Genomic DNA, 20,199 nt, shown 5'->3' on the forward strand with positions numbered 1-20,199 from the left:
TGGAAGGCCTTGCAAGATGAGTAAATTGGAGCCCTGCCTATAAGGAGTTCAAAAACGGCATGGGGAGACAGGTAATTAACTGCCACCATTTACAGAGCTCCGACGATGTGCTAAGCATACCTGCTACCTTACAGAGCACATGAGCTTAAAATTCCCACTTTTCAGGTGAGTAGAGTGGGTCTCAGAGAGGTTAAGTGATTTGCCCGGGATCATCTAGCTGATGAGTGGCAAAGCTGAGATTCAAACGCAGGCGTGTGTGACCGGAGTGAGGAGACCCAACCATTATGCCACGCCGACATCCACCGAGAGCCTGGCGTTCCTCTAGGTACCACTAGAGGGCGACATGGAGGCCTCCCCTCGGGGCGCTTCCGGTCTGTTGACCCTCCTTCTCTCTTCCCTCCGCTAGGAGATCACCCCGGGCCAGCTGAGTCTGGAGGACCTCTTGGAGATGACGGACGAGCAGGTGTGTGAGACCGTGGAGAAATACGGGGCCAACCGGGAGGAGTGTGCCCGCCTCAATGCCTCCCTCTCCTGCCTCCGGAACGTCCACATGTCAGGTGAGCAGCCCCAGGGGGATGGAAACGCGTCCCCGTCGTGTTTGCCGCCATTCCTCCGGGTTCCCGTGCCCGCACCTGCAGGCCAGGACGAGGCAGAGGCAGCTCTGGATGGTGCGTGCCGCTCATGAGCAGAGGAAAGAGGGCCTGGAATTCGGAGCCAGAAGAAGTGGTCGGGGCAGCTACTCTCGCCCAAGGGAGACCTTCTGAGGTTGTAGGGCATGGGGTTCTGGATAATTAGGGTCCAGATATGGAAATATTGGGCGTGAGTGAAAGACTAGGGTCTTTCTTTTTGCTCCGCGGCATGTGGGATCCTCCCGGACCAGGGCTTTGTGTCCCCTGCATTGTCAGGCGGACTCCCAACCACTGCGCCACCAGGGAAGTCCCTAGGGTCTTTTTACCTTATACATTGGGAAGTGCCTTTGTACTTTGGCTCAGCATCTAACTTCTTATTTTTCTTTTTCCACAAATCATATACATTCATTGTAAAAGAAATTAGAAAATAGATTTAAAAAACCCCAAGTCCCCACCCTCGACTGTTATCATTTTGGTATAATTTTTGGTATAATTCTTCCTGACAAATGAGTATGTGTATAGTTTCTCTAAACAATAAATGATAAAACCATGAAGCTAGGATTATCCATACATATTATTTTGAAACCTGCTTTTTTCACCTAACAAAATAACTTCTGATTTGTTTTTATCAGTTTGAGGTCCAACATTGTAATCTTTCTTTGCTATTTTTCATTAATTTCTCAAATACCCGTTTGCCCTGATTAGCAGGACACCAAACATCATTCTGATTGAGGTTTCTTGCTTTCCTCTAGCCTCATGATTTTTCCACCATCTCTGGGGCCTTTTCAGTCCTAAGGGATCAGCTCTGCAAGCAGCCAAAGAAAAGCTTACTGGTCCACCTGCATGGTTGTTTCAGTTCCCACCACAAGGAGTCACTGTTGAGCACTAGTCTGGCACTGATAAACGGTCAGGTGGCTGTACATCTATAGGTGCCCTAGCTGGATTCAACATGAAACATTCAGCGAGTATTTATGGAGTGATTATGTGTGCCAGCAGGGCTGGGCGTACGGAAGTGGACAAAAAAGAACATGTTTGAAACAGGTCATTGGCCCAGCTCCCCCATGCATGCCCTTTTGGATTCTTTCTTGCTAGCAGACTCTAATGATGGCTACGATCATCATCAAATAGCCCTGAATTGGGGGCTCTTCTGTCACTGAAGGTGACTGGTAGCATTCCTGGCATCTACCAGTAGAGGTAACGCTAGATACCAGTAGCACCCCTGCCCCATCCCTGTCATGACAAACAGGAATGTCTCCAGATGTTTCTAAATGTTCCAGGGAGGGTACAGAATTACCCCTGGTTGACTAGCTATACAGGTCATGTTATTCTTCACTCTAGTACAATGCTATTGACTTACCTAATATTCTCATAGTTAAAAAAGGCCTCTCACTCAGTGCAGACAAAACCTGCTTCAAGGAGACTTCTTCTCTCTACCTACTGTGAGAAGCAGCTGGCCATTTTCTCACCTTTAAAAAATTGCACTGAATTACAATGTTATATCATAAACATCTTCCTTTGTCAATAAATGTATTTCCTGCTCCTTTTTAACGCCTGAAATCTGCCACCATTTATTCCACCAGCCTCCTATTTCTAGAAATGTAGGTTGTATCCATTTTTTTTTTCCTGTTATAAGCATTGCTGCAGTGAACAACTTTGAGTGTTAACTTTGGGTACATCCTTGGCGATCCCTGTAGTGTGAATTCATAGGAGTGGAGTTCCTGCAGCAAAGTGTTTACATATTTTAAGACTTCTGGTGAATGTCGCCATATGGCTTTCCAAAAATTCGTACCAATTTATGCCTCTCCCTCCCACCGTCCCCCACAATGCATGAGAGTGAGCATTTGAGGTTAGGTTCTTTTTTAAAATTTGTTTGTTTGTTTGTTTTTTTTAAACATCTTTATTGGAGTATGACTGCTTTACAATGGTGTGTTAATTTCTGCTTTATAAAAAAGTGAATCAGCTATACATATACATATGTCCCCATATCCCCTCCCTCTTGCATCTCCCTCCCACCCTTCCTATCCCACCCCTCTAGGTGGTCACAACGCACAGAGCTGATCTCCCTGTGCTATGTGGCTGCTTCCCACTAGCTATCTGTTTTACATCTGGTAGTGTATATATGTCCATGCCACTCTCTCACTTCATCCCAGCTTACCCTTCCCCCTCCCCGTGTCCTCAAGTCCATTCTCTACGTCTGTGTCTTTATTCCTGTCCTGCCCCTAGGTTCTTCAGAACCATTTTTTTTGTTGTTGTTGTTTTAGATTCCATATATATGTGTTAGCATACGGTATTTGTTTCTCTCTTTCTGGCTCACTTCACTCTGTATGACAGACTCTAGGTCCATCCGTGAGGTTAGGCTCTTAATTGCTTTTCAGAGTTAATATCTTCTCTTCAGAGTTGTGCTACTGAGTTCGGAAAAGTTCTCATGAATGAGCTGGACCCCAGTTCTTCCTGGGAGAGGGGTTTATGTCACCTCTCCATAGGCGGGGCATCATCCTTTGTAACATCCTGGGCTTGGTGAGACCTTGAGAAGGCCTCTAATCGGGTATTTTGCAAAATTTTTTTAATCTAGATACACAGTAACAAATATGATTTATATTGCAACCCTGTACACACACACACATACACAAATACACACGCATGCACACATTCACATACACAACTAAAAGGAGTTTCATGAAACAATACTCATTCTTACTATACGTGATATTTTATACACTTTTTTCTATTTTATTCCATATCATTTGCCAAATGCTGGTGATGATCCACCACTTTGATTTCACACCCCACTTTTGGACTGTGAGCCACAGTTTGAAAAGAACACTGATATAATCAATCCTCCCACCACCACCAACCCTTGCTAAGCAGCTGAGATTCCTTTGACGATGTCCTACCTCGGATGCCACCCTTTGAGCCACTGGGACCTTGAAAGCAGTGACCAAGGGCTGTGCTCGTGCCCAGATTCCTCCAGCACCAGGGTCAGCTTGGAGAGAACCTCAGCTCAGTAAAGCACTATCCACTCAGCTCTGAGTCTCCTTAAAATCGTGCTCTACCTGCCTTTCCTCGCTGTTATGGTGCCACTCTTCTCATTTTAAGTTTAATTTAAACTTTTTTTTTTTGCGGTATGCGGGCCTCTCACTGTTGTGGCCTCTCCCGTTGCGGAGCACAGGCTCCGGACGCGCAGGCTCAGCGACCATGGCTCACGGGCTCAGCCGCTCCGCGGCCCGTGGGATCTTCCCGGACCGGGGCATGAACCCGTGTCCCCTGCATCGGCAGGCGGACTCTCAACCACTGCACCACCAGGGAAGCCCAATTTAAACGTTTTTAAGGAGTGTTTTTTTTTGTTTTTTTGGGGTTTTTTTTGTTTTTTAATGGATACCTCTCTTCCTTAGTAGCCTTAAAGCTGCAAGAAGGCAGGGATCATACCTGTTTTTATTCACCATTTTATTCCCAGCTACATATCTAGCCCATAGGAGGGACTCAATAAATATCTCTGAATCAATACACCTTCCTGCTCATGTAGCCCAGGAAAACTCCCCAGTGCCTTAATGGACAGTCTTTCTTATAGATTGCAAAGCACCTTAGGATCTGGCTCCCATTTGGAAGCCCACTGTTCACATTTCCCCCGCAAGCCCTAAATATCCAATTAATCTATTAGTTACTTAGGGTTTCCTAGATCAGACATGGATTTTGCCTCTTGGTACTCACCCCCCTGCCTAGAATTCCATTCCCCTTTGTCCTCCTGGTGAATCCCTGTTTATTCTCAGGCCCAACTCCTGCCTCGAAGCTTCTGCACTTTGTTTTTTTTTTTAATTTTTTTAAATTAGTTTCTGCTTTATAACAAAGTGAATCAGTCATACATATACATCCGTTCCTACATCCCTTCCCTCATGCATCTCCCTCCCTCCCACTCTCCCCATCCCACCCCTCCAGGCAGTCACAAAGCACCGAGCTGATCTCCCCGTGCTCAGCGGCTGCTTCCCACTATCTATCTACCTCACGTTTGGTAGTGTATATATGTCCATGCCTCTCTTTCGCTTTGTCACAGCTCACACTTCCCCCTCCCCATATCCTCAAGTCCATTCTCAAGTAGGTCTGTGTCTTTATTCCCGTTTTACCCCTAGGTTCTTCATGACATTTTTTTTTTTTTAATTCCATATATATGTGTTAGCATACGGTATTTGTTGAATGAAAAGTTTTTTGGGAAAGCCGCCTGACATGCTTGCTCCTGATCTCCACCAGGGGGAAGCAGTGAGCCATCCTCAAAGGATTCTTGCTTTAAATTCTCTTCGCTCAAAAATTATCATTGGTTTCTTGAAGCTTCGAACTATCTTGGGAGCTGGCTGGTTCCTGTCATTTCCTGCCCTTCACCTTAACCAAAAATGTTATCCTAATAGGGAAAAAAACAAGTGTCTTTCGCACCAGACTCTTGTTTCTTGAGCTTGGTATTCCCAGCTCTCAGCCAGAAAGCTGGAGTCTCCTACAGTGATAAAATCAGATATTTTAAATTCTGGTGTGTAGTGGGGACTCAGTGAACGTTTGTTGAGGGACTGAAGGAATACAAGTTGTGATGAGAAACTCATATGGAAACCAAACATATGGAGACAAGGAAGCTTTATCTCTGGCCAAGAATGCATGTAATCTCAGTCTCTCTGTTTCTTAGAGCATAGGGGCAGCTTGATTTTAGAGTTGTTAACTCTAATCTTAGTTTTCTCCTTGGGTTTTGGGACTATCCTTAGTTCCCAGTGCCCGAGGAACCCCAAAGATAGGAAAGCTTAACCTTTTCATCTCTTCTCCCAGCTAGTTAGGTCAGCCTTAGCCTGACACCAAAGAATGTGCAATCATTCCTTCAACAAGCTCCAGGGACCCCGAAGCCAGGATATCCGAACCGTTCCTTATCGTGTCAGCTATGGCCTGAAACCACAAACATTCATTCCCTCATTTAACAAAGTTTATCGAAAGCCTACAGTATGCCAGGCACTGTTCTAATCTCTGAAAATGTATGCTTAGATGTCTGTCCTTATGGAGTTTACATTCTAGTGGGGGAGGCAGGCAATAAATTATATCATAATAAGCATGTACATTAGGAAATGTGTTAGAATAAGTGCTGTGGAGCGCTCCAAGGCTGGAGACCTCAGGTATGAAGACCACGGGCTCCCTTCCTGAGCCTTCCTGTCCTGGGTCACAGCTACCTTAGCAGAGGAGAAGCTGGTGGGGGCATAGCTCAGGTATCAGAGTGCTGTTGCCGTGACTTTCTCTTTTCTGATGTTTGCTCTTTCTCTCTATTCTGTTTCTTGGCTTTTTGATTATTTTTAGCTTACTAACGTGTGGTCATTTGTATCTTCACTTTCCGAAGGAAAAACCCAGGTTCAATGTAATGGAAGACCCTGCTTTTCTCCCTCCCTCTCTCCCACCCCTCCCTCCTATACACATGTATCAAGCACTCACTACACATTTGGTACTGTGCTGGGTTCCAGGGCCTGACGACCTTCTTGGGGCTTCAGGGTAGAGCTGAGACCAAGAGGAGGAGGGGGAGGTCTCCTAATGACCGGGGGGTGGGGGGAGCACTTCGAAGTGCATTGCTTCCGCAAGGGAGCTCGGAGCATCCCAGGCGTGGAGAGACCAGTGTGGCTGGCCCACTGGGAATGTTGGGCAGAGAGGTGGGAGCTGGCATCAGACAGGGGGCGGGGCCAGCCGCCACGGTGGACCATGGCACAGAGCTTGCATGGCAGGGTTTTGAGTAGAAGATGCCTGGATTACTTGTCCAGTTTCCAAACCAACACTCTGGCTGCAGAGTGGGTGGGTGGCTTGGAGTGAGATGCCAGGAAGCGTCAGAGGAGCCCAGGGTGCCACTAGCAGACAGGTGCCCTGGGAGCTTGCTTTGTTGAGCCCCCCTCCAGCTCCTCCTCTTGAGTTTCGGGGGTGGGTGGGGGAGCAGGGAACTGGCAGCCAGGAGAAAAACAGGATGCAGAGTGGCCCCGAAATAGGACAGCCTCAGATGCTCTCTGGTATCTCCGCAGTTTGCGTATTGAATGAAGCCCACCAGAACCCCGCCTTCCACTCTAGCCTTCCTTCCACGGGAACAGAGAGTAGGAGTCGTCTTGATTGCCCTATTGTTCCAGTTGCTTCTAACTTCGGGAGGGCTGGGCTGGGTGGCGGAGGAAGAGCCGCCCCTTCCACAGCCCGCCGTGTCTGGTGTGTTCCAGCGCCATGTCCTCATCCGTTCTCCAGCATCCTGTTCTGTGGGTTCTCAGGAATCCCTTACACAGCGTGACTCCGCGTTAGGACTCCTGATTGCAAGCGACGGAAACCTGATGTGATTACCCTTCCGCAGACATGGCTCATTCATTCAGTATAAATTTCGATTGAACATCCTTTGTTTCGGTCTCGGTGGGGGACTAGGGACACAGTGGCGGGCAAGGCCAGTCAGCTCCCGCGGACCTTGTGTTCCAGACCCGAGCTGTCCAATATGGCGGCCACTAGGCTCATGTGGTGAATTAAACTTATGTTCATTGAAGTGAGATAAAATTAAAATTTCATCTCTTCCATGGCACTAGCCGCACTTCAAGTGATCCATAGCCACCTGTGTCTAGTGGCTACCCTATTGGCACGGTTCTAGGTCGTTTCCATCATCACAGAAAGTTCTGTTGGACGGCACTTTTTTAGAATATGTCGAGAGAAACAATACACAAGAGAAATAGCAAATGGTGATCAGTTTTATGTGGAGAATTAAAATAGGGTGATAACGATGGTGGCTAGGTGGCCAGCTTTGATGGGGTGGCCACAGAGAGAGGGTCAGTCAGAGCTCTACCAGAGAAGCAGAACCAGTAGAATAAATATATTAAGAGATTCATTGCAAGGATTTGGTTTATGTGATTGTGGTGCCTGGCTGGGTAGGTCTGAAATCCGTGGGGTAGGCGGTCAGGAAGGGCGGGCTGGAACGACTGGGCATGAGCTGAAGTCGCCGTCCATGGGCAGAATTTCCTTTTCTTCAGGGAAGCCTTAGTCCTGCTCTTAGCGCCTTTCAGTGGATTGAGCCAGCGCTTCCAGATTGTCGAGGGTAAATCTCCCTTACGTAGAGCCAACTGACTGCGGACTTTAATCACATCTACAAAGTACCTTCACAGGAGGAATATAAATTAATAATTGCTTGAATTACTGGGGACTGTGCCTTAGCCACGTTGACATATTGAACTGACCATGACAGTGAGCCTCTCTGGGGAGGTGACATTTAAACTAAGCCTTGAATGACAAGAAGATACAGATATGAGAAGACTGGGGGAAGAACATTTTGAGCAGAAGAAACAGGTCATCAAATCTCAAAAGCACGGTTAAGAAGCAGAAAGAAGACCCACGTGGCTGAACCGCGGGGCGTGTTCTGATAACCCATTCCTGTGTAACAATCTACTCCACAATTTAATGTCTGAAAACAGCACCTACATTGTTATCTTTCATGATTCCCTGGGTTGGCTGGGCTCAGCTGGGTGGTTCTTTGGTTGCGTGTGTTACGGGCTTGACTGGGCTGGAACGTTCAAGATGGTACATGTGCGTGGATGGCAGTTGACACTGCTTGTTGGATGGGAGTTCAGCCTGGGCTGTTTATGGGGCACCCACATGTTGCGTGTGGCTTGGGCTTCTTATGTTGGAGTGAGCATTCCAAGAGGCAGGAATTGGAAGCCACCAGTTGCCTTAGAAGCTAGTCCTGGAACAGGTACAGTATTGCTTTTGCTGGTGACTGTATCAGTGAGGGGTCAATCAGGGAGCAGAACCGCTCTGAGGGTAATGGAAAAAAGAATTCATCATAGGAGTGCAGACCTTATACAACGGTAGGAGGAGCTGGGGAAGTAAAAGTTTGAAAGGACTAACTGGAGGTTCAGAGCAAAGCCTCTAACCTGCCCTGATAAGGGAAGCCAGCCTGGGTTGTTGGGAACTTCTGGAAGCAGCATGTCCAGCTGTTGCAGGGGGACCATGAAGAGGGGCTGGTGCAGATGCCAGTGGAAGGTTATTGGTTCTTTGGAGCTATCGCCTCTGTGAGTTTGCAGGAAGTGTCTGGTGGTGGACCCGAGGTCACCGTTGATCACCAGGGTCCACGTCAGGAAGGAAAGTTGGCCGTGGAGCAGGGAAAATGGAGGATGAACTCCATCTTCCGCACCTGCCGCCTGCTGCCCTTGCCACCCTTCAGAGCAAGACGGATGCTGCTTCACTTTCTCTGCCCTAGTCTGGTACGTGTTCAATTTTGGCCAACTCTGACCTGAAGCCACAGAGAACAGGATTCTGGAAACGTGGTACCAGCCTAGCCAAGTCGACAATAGGCTAGTACAGCGCAGGGAGCAGGGGTGGCAGGGAGAAGGTGCAGGTGGAGGTGCAGGCGGGGACCAGCTCCTGGGGAGCCTCAGAGCCATGTCAGGAAAAGCAGAATGGGAGGCTGTTGGACGGGGTTTGAAGAAGGGAATCGTCTTGATTTGATTTCACTTCACTCATAAGGCAAAGATGGATGGAGCTGGCTTTAGGCAAAGTTCAATCCATCAGTCAGTCTCTCTCCCTCCTCCTTCATCTTAGCTCTGCTTCCCTTGGGGTCGGCCTCAACCCTCCCTATCTATTTAACTCTACCTCACTTTCCTCATCTGCAAAATGGGCATGCTGATAATATCTTCCTCATGGCGTGGTTGCAAGAAAAGAGTTAATATAAACACTTAGCCTGATGTCTGGCAAATCAAGTGCTTAATATATGATAGCTATGATTATCCTTATTATTTATTTATTTATTTATTTATTTATTTATTTATGGCTGTGTTGGGTCTTTGTTGCTGCGTGCGGGCTTTCTCTACTTGCGGTGAGCGGGGGCTACTCTTCATTGCGGTGCGCGGACTTCTCATTGTGGTGGCTTCTCTTGTCACGGAGCACGGACTCTAGGCACGTGGGCTTCAGTAGTTGTGGCACGCATGCTCAGTAGTTGTGGTTCGCGGGCTCTAGAGCGCAGGCTCAGTAGTTGTGGCGCACAGGCTTAGTTGCTCCACGGCACGTGGGATCTTCCCAGACCAGGGCTCGAACCCGTGTCCCCTGCATTGGCAGGCGGATTCCTAACCACTGCGCCACCAGGGAAGCCCCATCCTTATTATTCTTTTAAGTCAGCTTCCTTCTGCACACTGCCCCCCACCCCACCCCAGCCCCTTCCCTCCCAAGCTGAATCTGAAACAGTGTATTTTCCCCACAAGCCTCTGGCTGCTCCCTGGGGCACAGGACATCCCCCCGCCCCCCGCTGCCCCGCACACCAGCCTTTATCTTACAGCCCCGGAAGCAGAGCCCCAGGTCAGCACCCAGTCCAGGGCTTAAGCTGCCCTTCCCAATACAGCCTCTATTTCTGCTGTCTTGCAGGCCACATTCTGGCCCCTCTGTCTAGCCCACCTGCCGCTTCACACAACCAGCTCTGGCTTTTGTGAAACCACCACACTCACACCCCCCCCGACCCCGTCCCACCCCAATGAGAACAAAGATAACCTGGCTCCCCGCTGTCATCTCTGATCAGCACCGTGGTTGCACCCAGCAGGTGCTGAGCAGAATTGGGCGCAAAACTGGCACTGAACTTGTACTATATGGTCTGCAGGGGCTGAACTGTTTGAGGATTGTGGGTTCCATGTGCACTACACGCAATCAGCCAAGTCAGACCCAGGCGGACTGTTACAGCTTAGAATCAGATCCCAGCTCCTTCTCCCAGGCTTCCGATGTCTTCACACCCAGCTACCCTGATCTTCCTGCTTTTCCTTGAAAGGCCTGCCTCAGAGTCTTTGCATGGGTCCTTCTTTCTGCCTGGAATGTGCTGCTCTAATCTTCCTCTGGCTGGTTCCTTGTCGTTTTGGTTTCAGCTCAGATGAGACCTTCTCCTGATCCCACTTTCATCTCAGTCACCCACTCATTTCCTCATGGTCCCGATCATAGATACAATGATTTCGTTTTAAGTGTTTGTTTCTCTACCCCTTCTCACTAGAACAGTGGTTCTCAGACCTGGATGTGCATCAGAATCCTCCAGAGGGCTCCACTCCCAGAGTTCCCGTTTCAACTGGTCCAGGTCAGCACCTAGGAATTGCATTTTTAACAAGTTCCCAGGTGATGCTTCTGCTCCTGGCTTGGGGACTGCATTTTGAGAGCCACTGTGCTGGAATTGTCCCAGGGCCTGGCTCAGAACTAGAGTGTAAAGAGTAGTTACTGAATGATTGAATGAGTGGTGGTCCATGGTAATGGTAACAGCACATACTGAGCTCTTACCGGGCCAAGAGCTGTCCTGGGTAATTGACATGCAGCACTGGCTTATTTAATCCTTTCAACAACCTCACGAGGTCCATGTGATTATTATTTCTATTTTCTGGTAAGAAAACTGAAGCTCAGAGTCACACAGCAACTAAATACCAGAGGCAGGGTTTGAATCTGGGTCCATCTGACTCCTGTCGAGCTGAGGCTCCCTCATTAGAGAGAGGTGGAGGGAGTTCCCTGGCGGTCCAGTGGTTAGGACTCCGCACTCTCACTACCGAGGACCCGGGTTCAATCCCTGGTCGGGGAACTAAGATCCCACAAGCTCTGTGGCACGGCCAAAATAAATAAATAAATAAATAAAAAATAAAAAACCAGAGAGAGAGAGAGAGAGGTGGGGACAGCTTTCCCCTTAACTTTGGGAGGTCCATCTATCTCTGCTGAAGTGGCTGCCCTTTGGGGGCGTTGCAGGGATGTAGCAGCTTAAAAGAGCTTGAGATAAAAAGAAATTACTTAAAGCCTGGATGTAACTACCAAGTAACAGCAACATCGCCTGTTGACAGAGCAACTTCTGTTGTAGGAAGTACCTGCATACAGATGACCCCATTTGATCCTCACAACCCTGTGAGTGGTGGGCAGATGAGTACACATTTCACAGGTGAGAACACTGAGGCCAAAAGAAGGTCACTTTGACCCTCCCACGGTCCCACAGAGCTGGAATTGGAACTGCGATGTCCCATTCCTGATTCTCAGCGCAGAGCCCTTTCTGCTGTATGCCGTTGGGGGATGGTGGTGGTGGCCATGTTTCCCCTCCAGGTGGAATCCTCGAACTGGAGAGCCGGGCGCTGCCCCAAGCTGGGTGTGGCTGGGAAAGCTCAGAAGCCCCTTGATCTGCTTCTGAGTCCAGGGAGGCTCTTCCTTCTCCTGGCAGGGTTGAGTCTTTCTTGGTGACTGTTTCTGCCCTTCTCAGCCGTGGTCCTAAGAGAGAACGGGAGGCGTCCTTGGCCATATGAGTGTGTTTGAAAAGTTCAGTAAATGTGCAGGAGGAAAGCAGGGAGGGCAGGGAGGATGGAGAGAAATGTTATTACCTTGTGTTGTTATTTGAACCAAGTTATTTTCCCCTCCCCCTAAAATGTCCCAACACTGTGACACTGCATTGCTGGAAACTACGAGCAGGGTCCAGTTCATAATAGTCACACTTTTCACTCAGTTGTTTTTTTTTGTTTTTTTTTTTGCATGGTTTACTTATTTTGCTGATTACTGACTTACAATCTTATATGAGAAGTATCCAGTCTATTGTTTGGGGAAGGAAAAAAAAAAGGCTTTGTTTTGACCATAATTTGCATGCTAGTTAGTATTTTAAAAATGGATCCATAGGAAGAAAAAGTCTGGAAGGAAATACACTTGGATATTTACCATAGTTGTTTTTGGAGTAAGGTGATATTATTTCTGTTTTGCTTATCTGCACTTTCTATCTTTCTGGGCAAGGAACAAGCAATGATGTAATTTAAACAAACAAGCAAAAAAATAGAAGGAAAAAAGTTCTTCCTTGAACCCAGTTTGTTTACCTTTTTCTGTACCCACCCCTTTTGTTATTTCTATGATTTCCTCATTGATTAACCCCCTTCTTTGCACCTGTTCAAAAGGGCAAACTTCCTGCTGCATCTTCCTGAAGTTAAATTCCCTGTGGCTTAGACAATTCTTGACGATGCTCTAAAATGCAACTTAAATGCCACCACTGCTGGGAAGGCTGCCTAGATTGCCCCTGCTCCACTCTTGTGTTATTCATCCTGCAGTTCTCTTGTAGTTGTTCTGATATATAAATCTCCCATATCAGGTTAGAAATTCCTGGATAGCAGGAGCCATCACAAAAATAACAATTAATTATTAAAAGTATGCTCTGTATCAGGTACTGTTCTTAGCTGATTTTAAGGGTAACTTCACTCAGTCTTCAGAACTTGCCCATGAGATAGGGACTGTTGTAGTCCCCAGTTTTCAGATAAGAGAACTAAGGTGCAGGGAGGTGAGCCTAGTGACCCAAGGTCACGTGCAGTGAATTGTAGGGTGCCAGGATTTGAGCTCGGGCTGACCACAGACTCTTTTTTTTTTTTTTTTTGCTTCTTTTGTTTTCTATAGAGTACTTAGCACAGTAGCAGAAGTATCATTGAGGGGGAGGTTGAAGCATTTCTAGATTTGCCCCAGGAGAGAGAAGTGAGAAATAGAGAGTAGTTTCTGTCTATATCACTGGTTGGCTTGTGTGGTGGAGATAACAAACAGATAATGAGAGAGAATTCTCTCTAAATCAGGGGTCAGTGAAGTATAGCCCACTGGCCAAATTCGGCCCTCTGCCTGCTTTTAAAATAAAGTTTTATTGGAACACCGCCACACCCATTTGTTGACATTGTGAAATAAAATTCACATTTAATGGCAAGACAAGAAAAATTTAAATATAAAAAATTAAAGATAACATTCCTTTTTGATCTTGTAAGAGGCCACGATGACGCTTAGAGCTGGATCGCGCACCCTGTCAACAGTACGTCATTTAACGTACAGCCCTCTGTCTCAAAAACTTATATAACTGTACCTTGACTTCTAATGGGCAGAACAGTTCTTGGAGCTTTCCAAGATGCCATTCCTGTGTTACAATCCTCAATTTGTCTCGAATAAAATTTTCCATTTCTTTCGTAGATGGATGGATTAATTTTTTGTTGATAACATATTATACTGTCTATGGCTGTTTTCACACGGCAACAGCAGAACGGAGACCGTATGGCCCAGAAAGCCTAAAATATTTACTACCTGGCTTTTTACAGAAAAAGTTTTGCTGACCCTTGTTGTAAAAGACCAAGCAAGAAATACTGAGTGTTGGCTAAAACAAATACTCAGATGCTCTAAGGCAGGAGAGATCTCAGTCTGATGTTAGGAAGAACTTCCTCTGGGAGGAGGGATGTAAGTACACGATGAGACTGGGGGACATTGACAGCGGAGAGCTCTTCGATGAGGGTGGATTACTATTTGCACAGTGGTACAGCATTACCTGGAGCTGCCCTTTATCGAGCACTTACTACACTAAAGCCTCAGGGGAAGGAAGTAAAGGCAGGGAGGATGGACAGGCCCCAGAGAGATTAAGTAACTTGCTCGGGGTCACACAGCTGCTACAGGGTAGAGCCTGCACTCAAACCCACGCCGGACTCACTAGAAACACGCGCTTTCTAGTGTTTCTTGCAGCGTCCCGTGTACCGACTTTTCTTGTCCGTTTCCCACCAGACTGTGAGTTTTTTGGGGGATGGGGATCACATCTCATTATCTCTTGAGTGCTGCCTGGATGGTGCCCCCGGAGGGTCACTCTCATTTAGGGGGGTCTGTGGTTCTCTTTGGGGAATGTGTCACACCATCCCAATAGGATCCTGAATTCGGGGGTGCCTGCACTCCAGATCTCCCTGCTTGGGAAAGGAAACCCGAAATGCCTCCCTTCCCCCAGTGACACAGACCTGTTGATGTGTCCCACCCCCACCTCAGCCCTGTCCTTGGGAACAGAGGTCGGTTTAGCCCCATCATCTGATCATCTTTCTTTAGCGCTTTTGTTTTTCCCTTCTCCGTCTGGTACTTTGTGGAGGAGAAATGAGGCGGACAAGCTTTGTAATCGGGTACCAGGATACCCTGGGTGATGGTGACAGATTGTTTTTCAAGCTCTAACTTCTAAAAACCTTCTGCCTTCATTGTCATGGAAGGCGGAGGGACTGAGTGGCAGGCTGTATTTTTGCTCTAAACCCTAGGCTCCTTGCTGGAAGAAGTTGGGGTCAAATAGCTGGTTGGCTGCAAACACTTGGCTGCTTTTTCCTCCCAGTATTTATTGCCTTGGACGCCATCTGACCGGGGCCACTATGTGATGATTCTTGACGACCACCAGGGGGCGCTGCCTGATAATCTTCTTTTAGCTGAGACGCCAAAGAATTTGCTCAAGTGCCACAGAAAAAAAGATCTACATTAAGGTGCAAACTGGAAAGAAGCTCGGTCTAATCACCTCAACTTTCAAATAGGGAAAAAGGAGTTCCTGAGAGGAGAAGGGCTTGACCCATCTACGGCAGGGAACAATGTAGGCTGAATTCCCTGTTATAGAGAGAGCATCTGGTCAGGCTGAGAACCAGGGGGAACTTCAATCTCTTTTCCTGGCTGGCCTTACATGAGCTGCACAGCATCGGAGCAGCTCCTGGTTCCTGCCTGCCTCCAGTCGCTCAGATGGGGGTCTTGCTGTCACAGCACTCATGTCACTGAAGCTCTTACCTCCGTCTCCCTGCTACACTGAGAAACCAGTTAAGAGAAGAAGATGATCTGTAAAGGAGGAAGCTTGAAACGTAGCCTTCAAATAATGACTCGTGGAGACGCAAAGGGAGCTCGGAAGGGACAGTGGCTTCATTCCCTTGGGAGACGTCTGGAAGAGCATGGGTCCAGACATGGGGTAATTCCAGCCGCATGGGGGCCTCCTGGAGGCTGTCAACAGGATGGCTGTGAGAAGCAGCAAGACATGCTTTGATTGAAATCACTGCCTTGGCCTTTGCCACGTGCCCGGCACTGGGGCACAGAGATAAAAAAGACATAGGCTACAGTTGGCAAGGGGCTGAGCTCCTGGGTTCTTTTTCCAGCTGGCCCGGCCAGTTTGTGGCACAGTTGGGAGGGTGTGTGAGTTCTGAGACTGGCATGTGCATCCTGGCTGGGCCACTGGACTGTAGTGAAGCTGGTTCAGCCCTTTCCCTGTCAGAGCCCCTGTCTTTGAAACAGGCATGAAAGTGCCTGGCCGTCTCATGGTTGATGCACGGAGCAGATGAGATGAGAGATAGCCCGTGTCGGGCTACCTCTGCTACCTGAGCAGAGCCGTGCTTTGGTCCTTTTGGCTGGTGTGAACTGGGAATCAGATGAACCAAGTGAATGGGCCAAGCCAAAGGTCTCTCTCTCTGCTCCCCTGTTCTGCCTCCAGCCTGCTTCTCGAAGGCAGACTCCTCCAGAGCGGAATGGTCCGAGGGCCCCAGAGCTGGTAAAGCCCACTCCCCAATGGGCGTGGGCAGCCGAGGGTCATGCCAGGACTTCGGTCAAGCCCCCGAATTTGCCAGAGCTAATGCCCCATGGATGGGGGGCGGGCAGTGCAGCCCTTTTATGATTTTGGATTAGAAAAAGGATAACAACTCATCACATCTTTCCTTTAATACATTTGAGAGGTTGGAAAAGTTTCCATCATCTTTTATAGAACCGTAGGACTATATTTATTTCCCCAAAGGGAACAAGATTCTGGACTAAAGGGCTTTTAGGCAGGGGATCCATCGGTTTCCACGAGGTCCTTCCTCACTGTGGACTGTCTCCGAGTCCGGGGTGGGGGTGATGTGCTTAAGAACAATGATCGTTGTTCATCCCATCGGATGTCGGGTCACCACACCTCAGGCCCCAGGCAGCAGGTTTCCTTGGGCTCCTCAGTGATAGCATGTAAAGGGCAGCTCGGGGTTTCTCAGCCTTGGCACTGTTGACGCTTCCGGCTGGATGATTCTTTGTGGTCGGGCTGTCCAGTGCATTGTAGGCTGTTGAGCAGCATCCTGCTATACCAGTAGCTTTTTTTTTTTTTTTTTTTTTTTTTTTTTTTAATTTATTTATTTATTTGGCTGTGTTGGGTCTTCCTTTCTGTGCAAGGGCTTTCTCTAGTTGCGGCGAGTGGGTGCCACTCTTCATCGTGGTGCGCGGGCCTCTCACTGTTGCGGCCTCTCTTGTTGCGGAGCGCAGGCTCAGTAGCTGTGGCTCACGGGCCCAGCTGCTCCGTGGCATGTGGGATCTTCCCAGACCAGGGCTCGAACCTGTGTCCTCTGCATTGGCAGGCAGATTCTCAACCACTGCGCCACCAGGGAAGCCCTATACCAGTAGCTTTGATGCCAGTAGCATCCGTCCCCAACCCCCGCCTCCACCGGGAAATCAAACATGCCTCCAGGCATCCTCAGGTGTGCCCGGTGGAGAACCACTGTCTGGACTTCTCCGAGGCGCTGCAGGCTTCGCCCAGCTGATGATGCTCCTGCTTGGACGGTGATGATGACGAGGATGACAACGATGATGACGAGTGAAGTGTCCTGAGGCCAGACGAAAGCCTGGAAAGTTTGTGAAGACCGAGGGTCTATAAAAGCACAGAAACCCGTAACTGAGTCGGACTTTGGCTTATCATGCCCAGAGTGTCGTTTTCCCAGGGGTCTTTAGTCAAATTTTCAGGAACCAGATGAAAGCTAGGAGCCTTGATGTACCATCCTCCCTCCAGCACAGACACACACACACACACACACACACACACGCACGCACGCATGCACATGCACGCACGCAGGCGCGTGCTCACTCTCACATGCATAATCCTTCCCTCTCTCCCCAGAGACCTAGTTAAAACTTCCATCACTTTTGGAGGTAAACAGCTCTCCATGCCCTGACTTCTTCAGCCGGGAGAGCCTGGACCAGCCACGTGACCTCCCTGAGCCTGGGGACAGGACGGACGGGCAATAAACCCTTCCCCCGTGCTTCTGTATCTCAGGTTTGACCTTCATGCTGGGCCAGTGAGCTGACGGCAGTAACCACATCCCCACCCTCACCGACAGCTGTGTAGTCCACACCGTGGCTTCTGGCTGTGATTGTTATGCTTGCATTGATGCCCGTATCAGCTCAGAGACACCTCTGGGGATTCTTTGAACATAAGAACTAGTTCCCATCTTTGTACTCGTCTCTTCTGCCTGTGACACTCTTTCTGGGACTGGCTTCTTCCCATTATTTGCTCTCAGCTCTGGATGTGCTCGCTACTGGGGATTAGTCTGATTATCTTCTCTGTCATTACTCAGGGAAGCTCAGGGGCTGGGAGAACCCCGGGGGAGGGGCCGAACGCAGCCCCAGCGAGTTCCGGGGAACTTTCTAGAGGAAGGAACAGCGACACTGAGTTCCGAGCATGACAGGCTGTGTTTGGGCTTCTTCGCTGGCTTCCTGTGTTGATTATTTTGTTTTATTGCCCACCAGATGCCAACTCTCAAATCTGCTCAGGGTGTTTTTGTTTTGTTTTTCTGTCAAATCATCCTAGCTCAAAAAAAAAATTTTTTTTTTCAGTATCTTTTTGGACCATTTTTGGGACAGTATCTTTCTGGACCATTTTGTATTGTGAACGCTGCCTGAAGACTTTCAGTGCCAAAGTCAGTCATGTGCATGTTCTGTTTTTGGAAAGCAGGATGTTGTACGTACAGAAAACGCCAGGACGTGACCAGCTCCATCCACTTTCCTTTGATCCCTGTACCCATGACCAGAAGGTGAAAGAGGATTTTAAGTTAAATTCCTCCTAAGCCCTGGCCATGGGCTTTATTTGGCAAGGCCTTTCATTGGGTGATGCCAATTTTATGAGGAGACACTGGGCTTTTGGCAAAGGGGAATTATGACATCAAGTTTGGGCCCGAAAAGATTGGGACGGAAGAGATTAGAGGTTTCGTTATGAAGGAAGGGCTTGCTGTCCAGTGAAGTTTTCCAAATATTCATGGTGCCAATGAATGTGGAAAGGGAGGATTTAAAATGCCCCCATGCCTCGGGTGTCTCACTCTGCATAGATGTTTGCTCTTCCCTACTGTGTCCAAGGCGTCGCTCCATACTTACGATGTGCTAGACACATCTTATGAAAGGATTTTCCATGATGCGTTATCCTTGTAACAACTGTGTACGGTCAGGGCTGCCCTGTGAAAAGGGAGGAGATGGAGTTCAGAGAGGTGGATGAACGTAGCCAAGGCTGCACAGCATAGGCAAGTCACGAAGCCGGCCTTGCACTTGGGAGTTTGGCATGTAACCACTGCTTTATGCCACGCCCCAGGCCCTGAGGAGAGACGGGAAGGGAGTGGCATTGATTGAGAACCCAGGTGCTCTACAGAAGTGGCTCGGCCAAGGTCACCTGGACTCGGTCAGGTCTGCTTAGACGTGAGTTTTGAGGAACATGAACTCATTGGGCGACAGTGACCTGTTGGCCCAGGTATCGCCGGCGGGTGGTTTGATGCCCTGGGAGTCGGTTGGAGCAGAACCAGTGACCGGGTTGCACGTGGCTGGTCCTGGAGAAAGTGGTACGTGAGAGGGAGGGAAAGGTGGGGTGACATGGGGGTGGTGTGGGGATGAGGCCTGGAGCCTGAAGGGGGGTCCTGCTCTTTGAGGTCAGGCAGCTGCTGCCCTGACTTCTCTGGTTCTCTTTAATAGGAATAGAATAATAGTGCCTGTGTTTTCTCTAAAAGGCAGGTTTGAGGAGGCAGTGAGGTGATGCATCTAAAGGCTTGTGGCCCAGCCCTGGTGTACAGTATGTGCTCAGTAAATACATGGCAGTTGTTACTTGTGCTATTATTGCTAGTGATCTGGCTCAAACAGAGGTTTCTCGGGGGTAGGTAAGCATGGCCGCTGCCTGGGAAAGTTTCTTTAAATGAAACATCAGGTAAAGGGGAGACCTGGGCTTTGGTGCAGTGAGGGGGGCATCACAGTTGTCTGCTTCCTGGTGCGCTGAGCTCAAATTTCAACCGCCGTGGGCCAGTTTCGAGGTCTGAAGGGCGCTGTTCCTCAGTGCCAGCAGCCGGGGTGATCCCAGGAACATGCTGGGCATTCCGGGTGGGCTCTGCTCATGGGGAGGGGAAAAGGAAGCAAGTGGGGGAGACTTTTCCACAAAACAGGTGTCATCCCACTAAGCATCGGCTCTGCTGTCACATGGTCCTGGTTTCAAATGCTGGGCTCCTTGTGACCTTGGGAAGTTGGTCTGCTTCTCCGAGCATCAGTGTCCCCATCTGCACAGAGGGGTTGAGGCCGTGGAGTTGAAAGGACCACGGGAGCCTGGAGCAATCGATGGTTAGCAAGATGGAGACGGCCCAGAGGAGCAGGCAGGGACTCGGGCTGGGGGACCAGCTTGGGTGCCAGAGATCAAGGTGAGCAGGGACAGAGGTCAACGCTGATACCACGGGTCGTCTGCTCTACACTTTGCACCTGCATTGCCGGAGTGATGCCTCTCGGGCCAGAGAACATCCCTGAATCCTACAGCCACCGGCTGCTTCTCTCTCTCTGACACACCAGACTCCTCACAGACATGGGCTGGGGCCAAAGTCCCCCCGCAGCAGAAAAACAGCTCAGAACACAGCACCCCGGATTGAGAGCCGAGGCGTTCCTTGAATCCCCGGCCTACTTCCTGGGTCACATCACTCAAGCCTCACTTTCTCTCTTTAAAAAAGAGAATCGGAATTCTCATTCTCCTCACCTGCCCAGGTGTTGGTGAGGGTCAAACCAGGTGACATCCAGGAAGGGCTTTGCAAGCTGT

The 20,199-nt window shown here is 49.0% G+C and overlaps 1 protein-coding gene across 1 annotated transcript in view; it reads left to right on the forward strand.

The window, feature by feature from the left end:
* The window catches only part of KSR2 (kinase suppressor of ras 2), a 400,863-nt gene that overhangs the window by 82,700 nt on the left and 297,964 nt on the right, over window positions 1–20,199 (forward strand). The window contains exon 3 of the mRNA XM_060119067.1: window positions 407–557. Within this exon, the coding sequence (XP_059975050.1) occupies window positions 407–557 (151 nt within the window). The remainder of the gene's footprint in view (window positions 1–406; window positions 558–20,199) is intronic.

This window comes from Mesoplodon densirostris, chromosome 15, assembly GCF_025265405.1.
Source record: "Mesoplodon densirostris isolate mMesDen1 chromosome 15, mMesDen1 primary haplotype, whole genome shotgun sequence".
Taxonomy (NCBI): domain Eukaryota; kingdom Metazoa; phylum Chordata; class Mammalia; order Artiodactyla; family Ziphiidae; genus Mesoplodon; species Mesoplodon densirostris.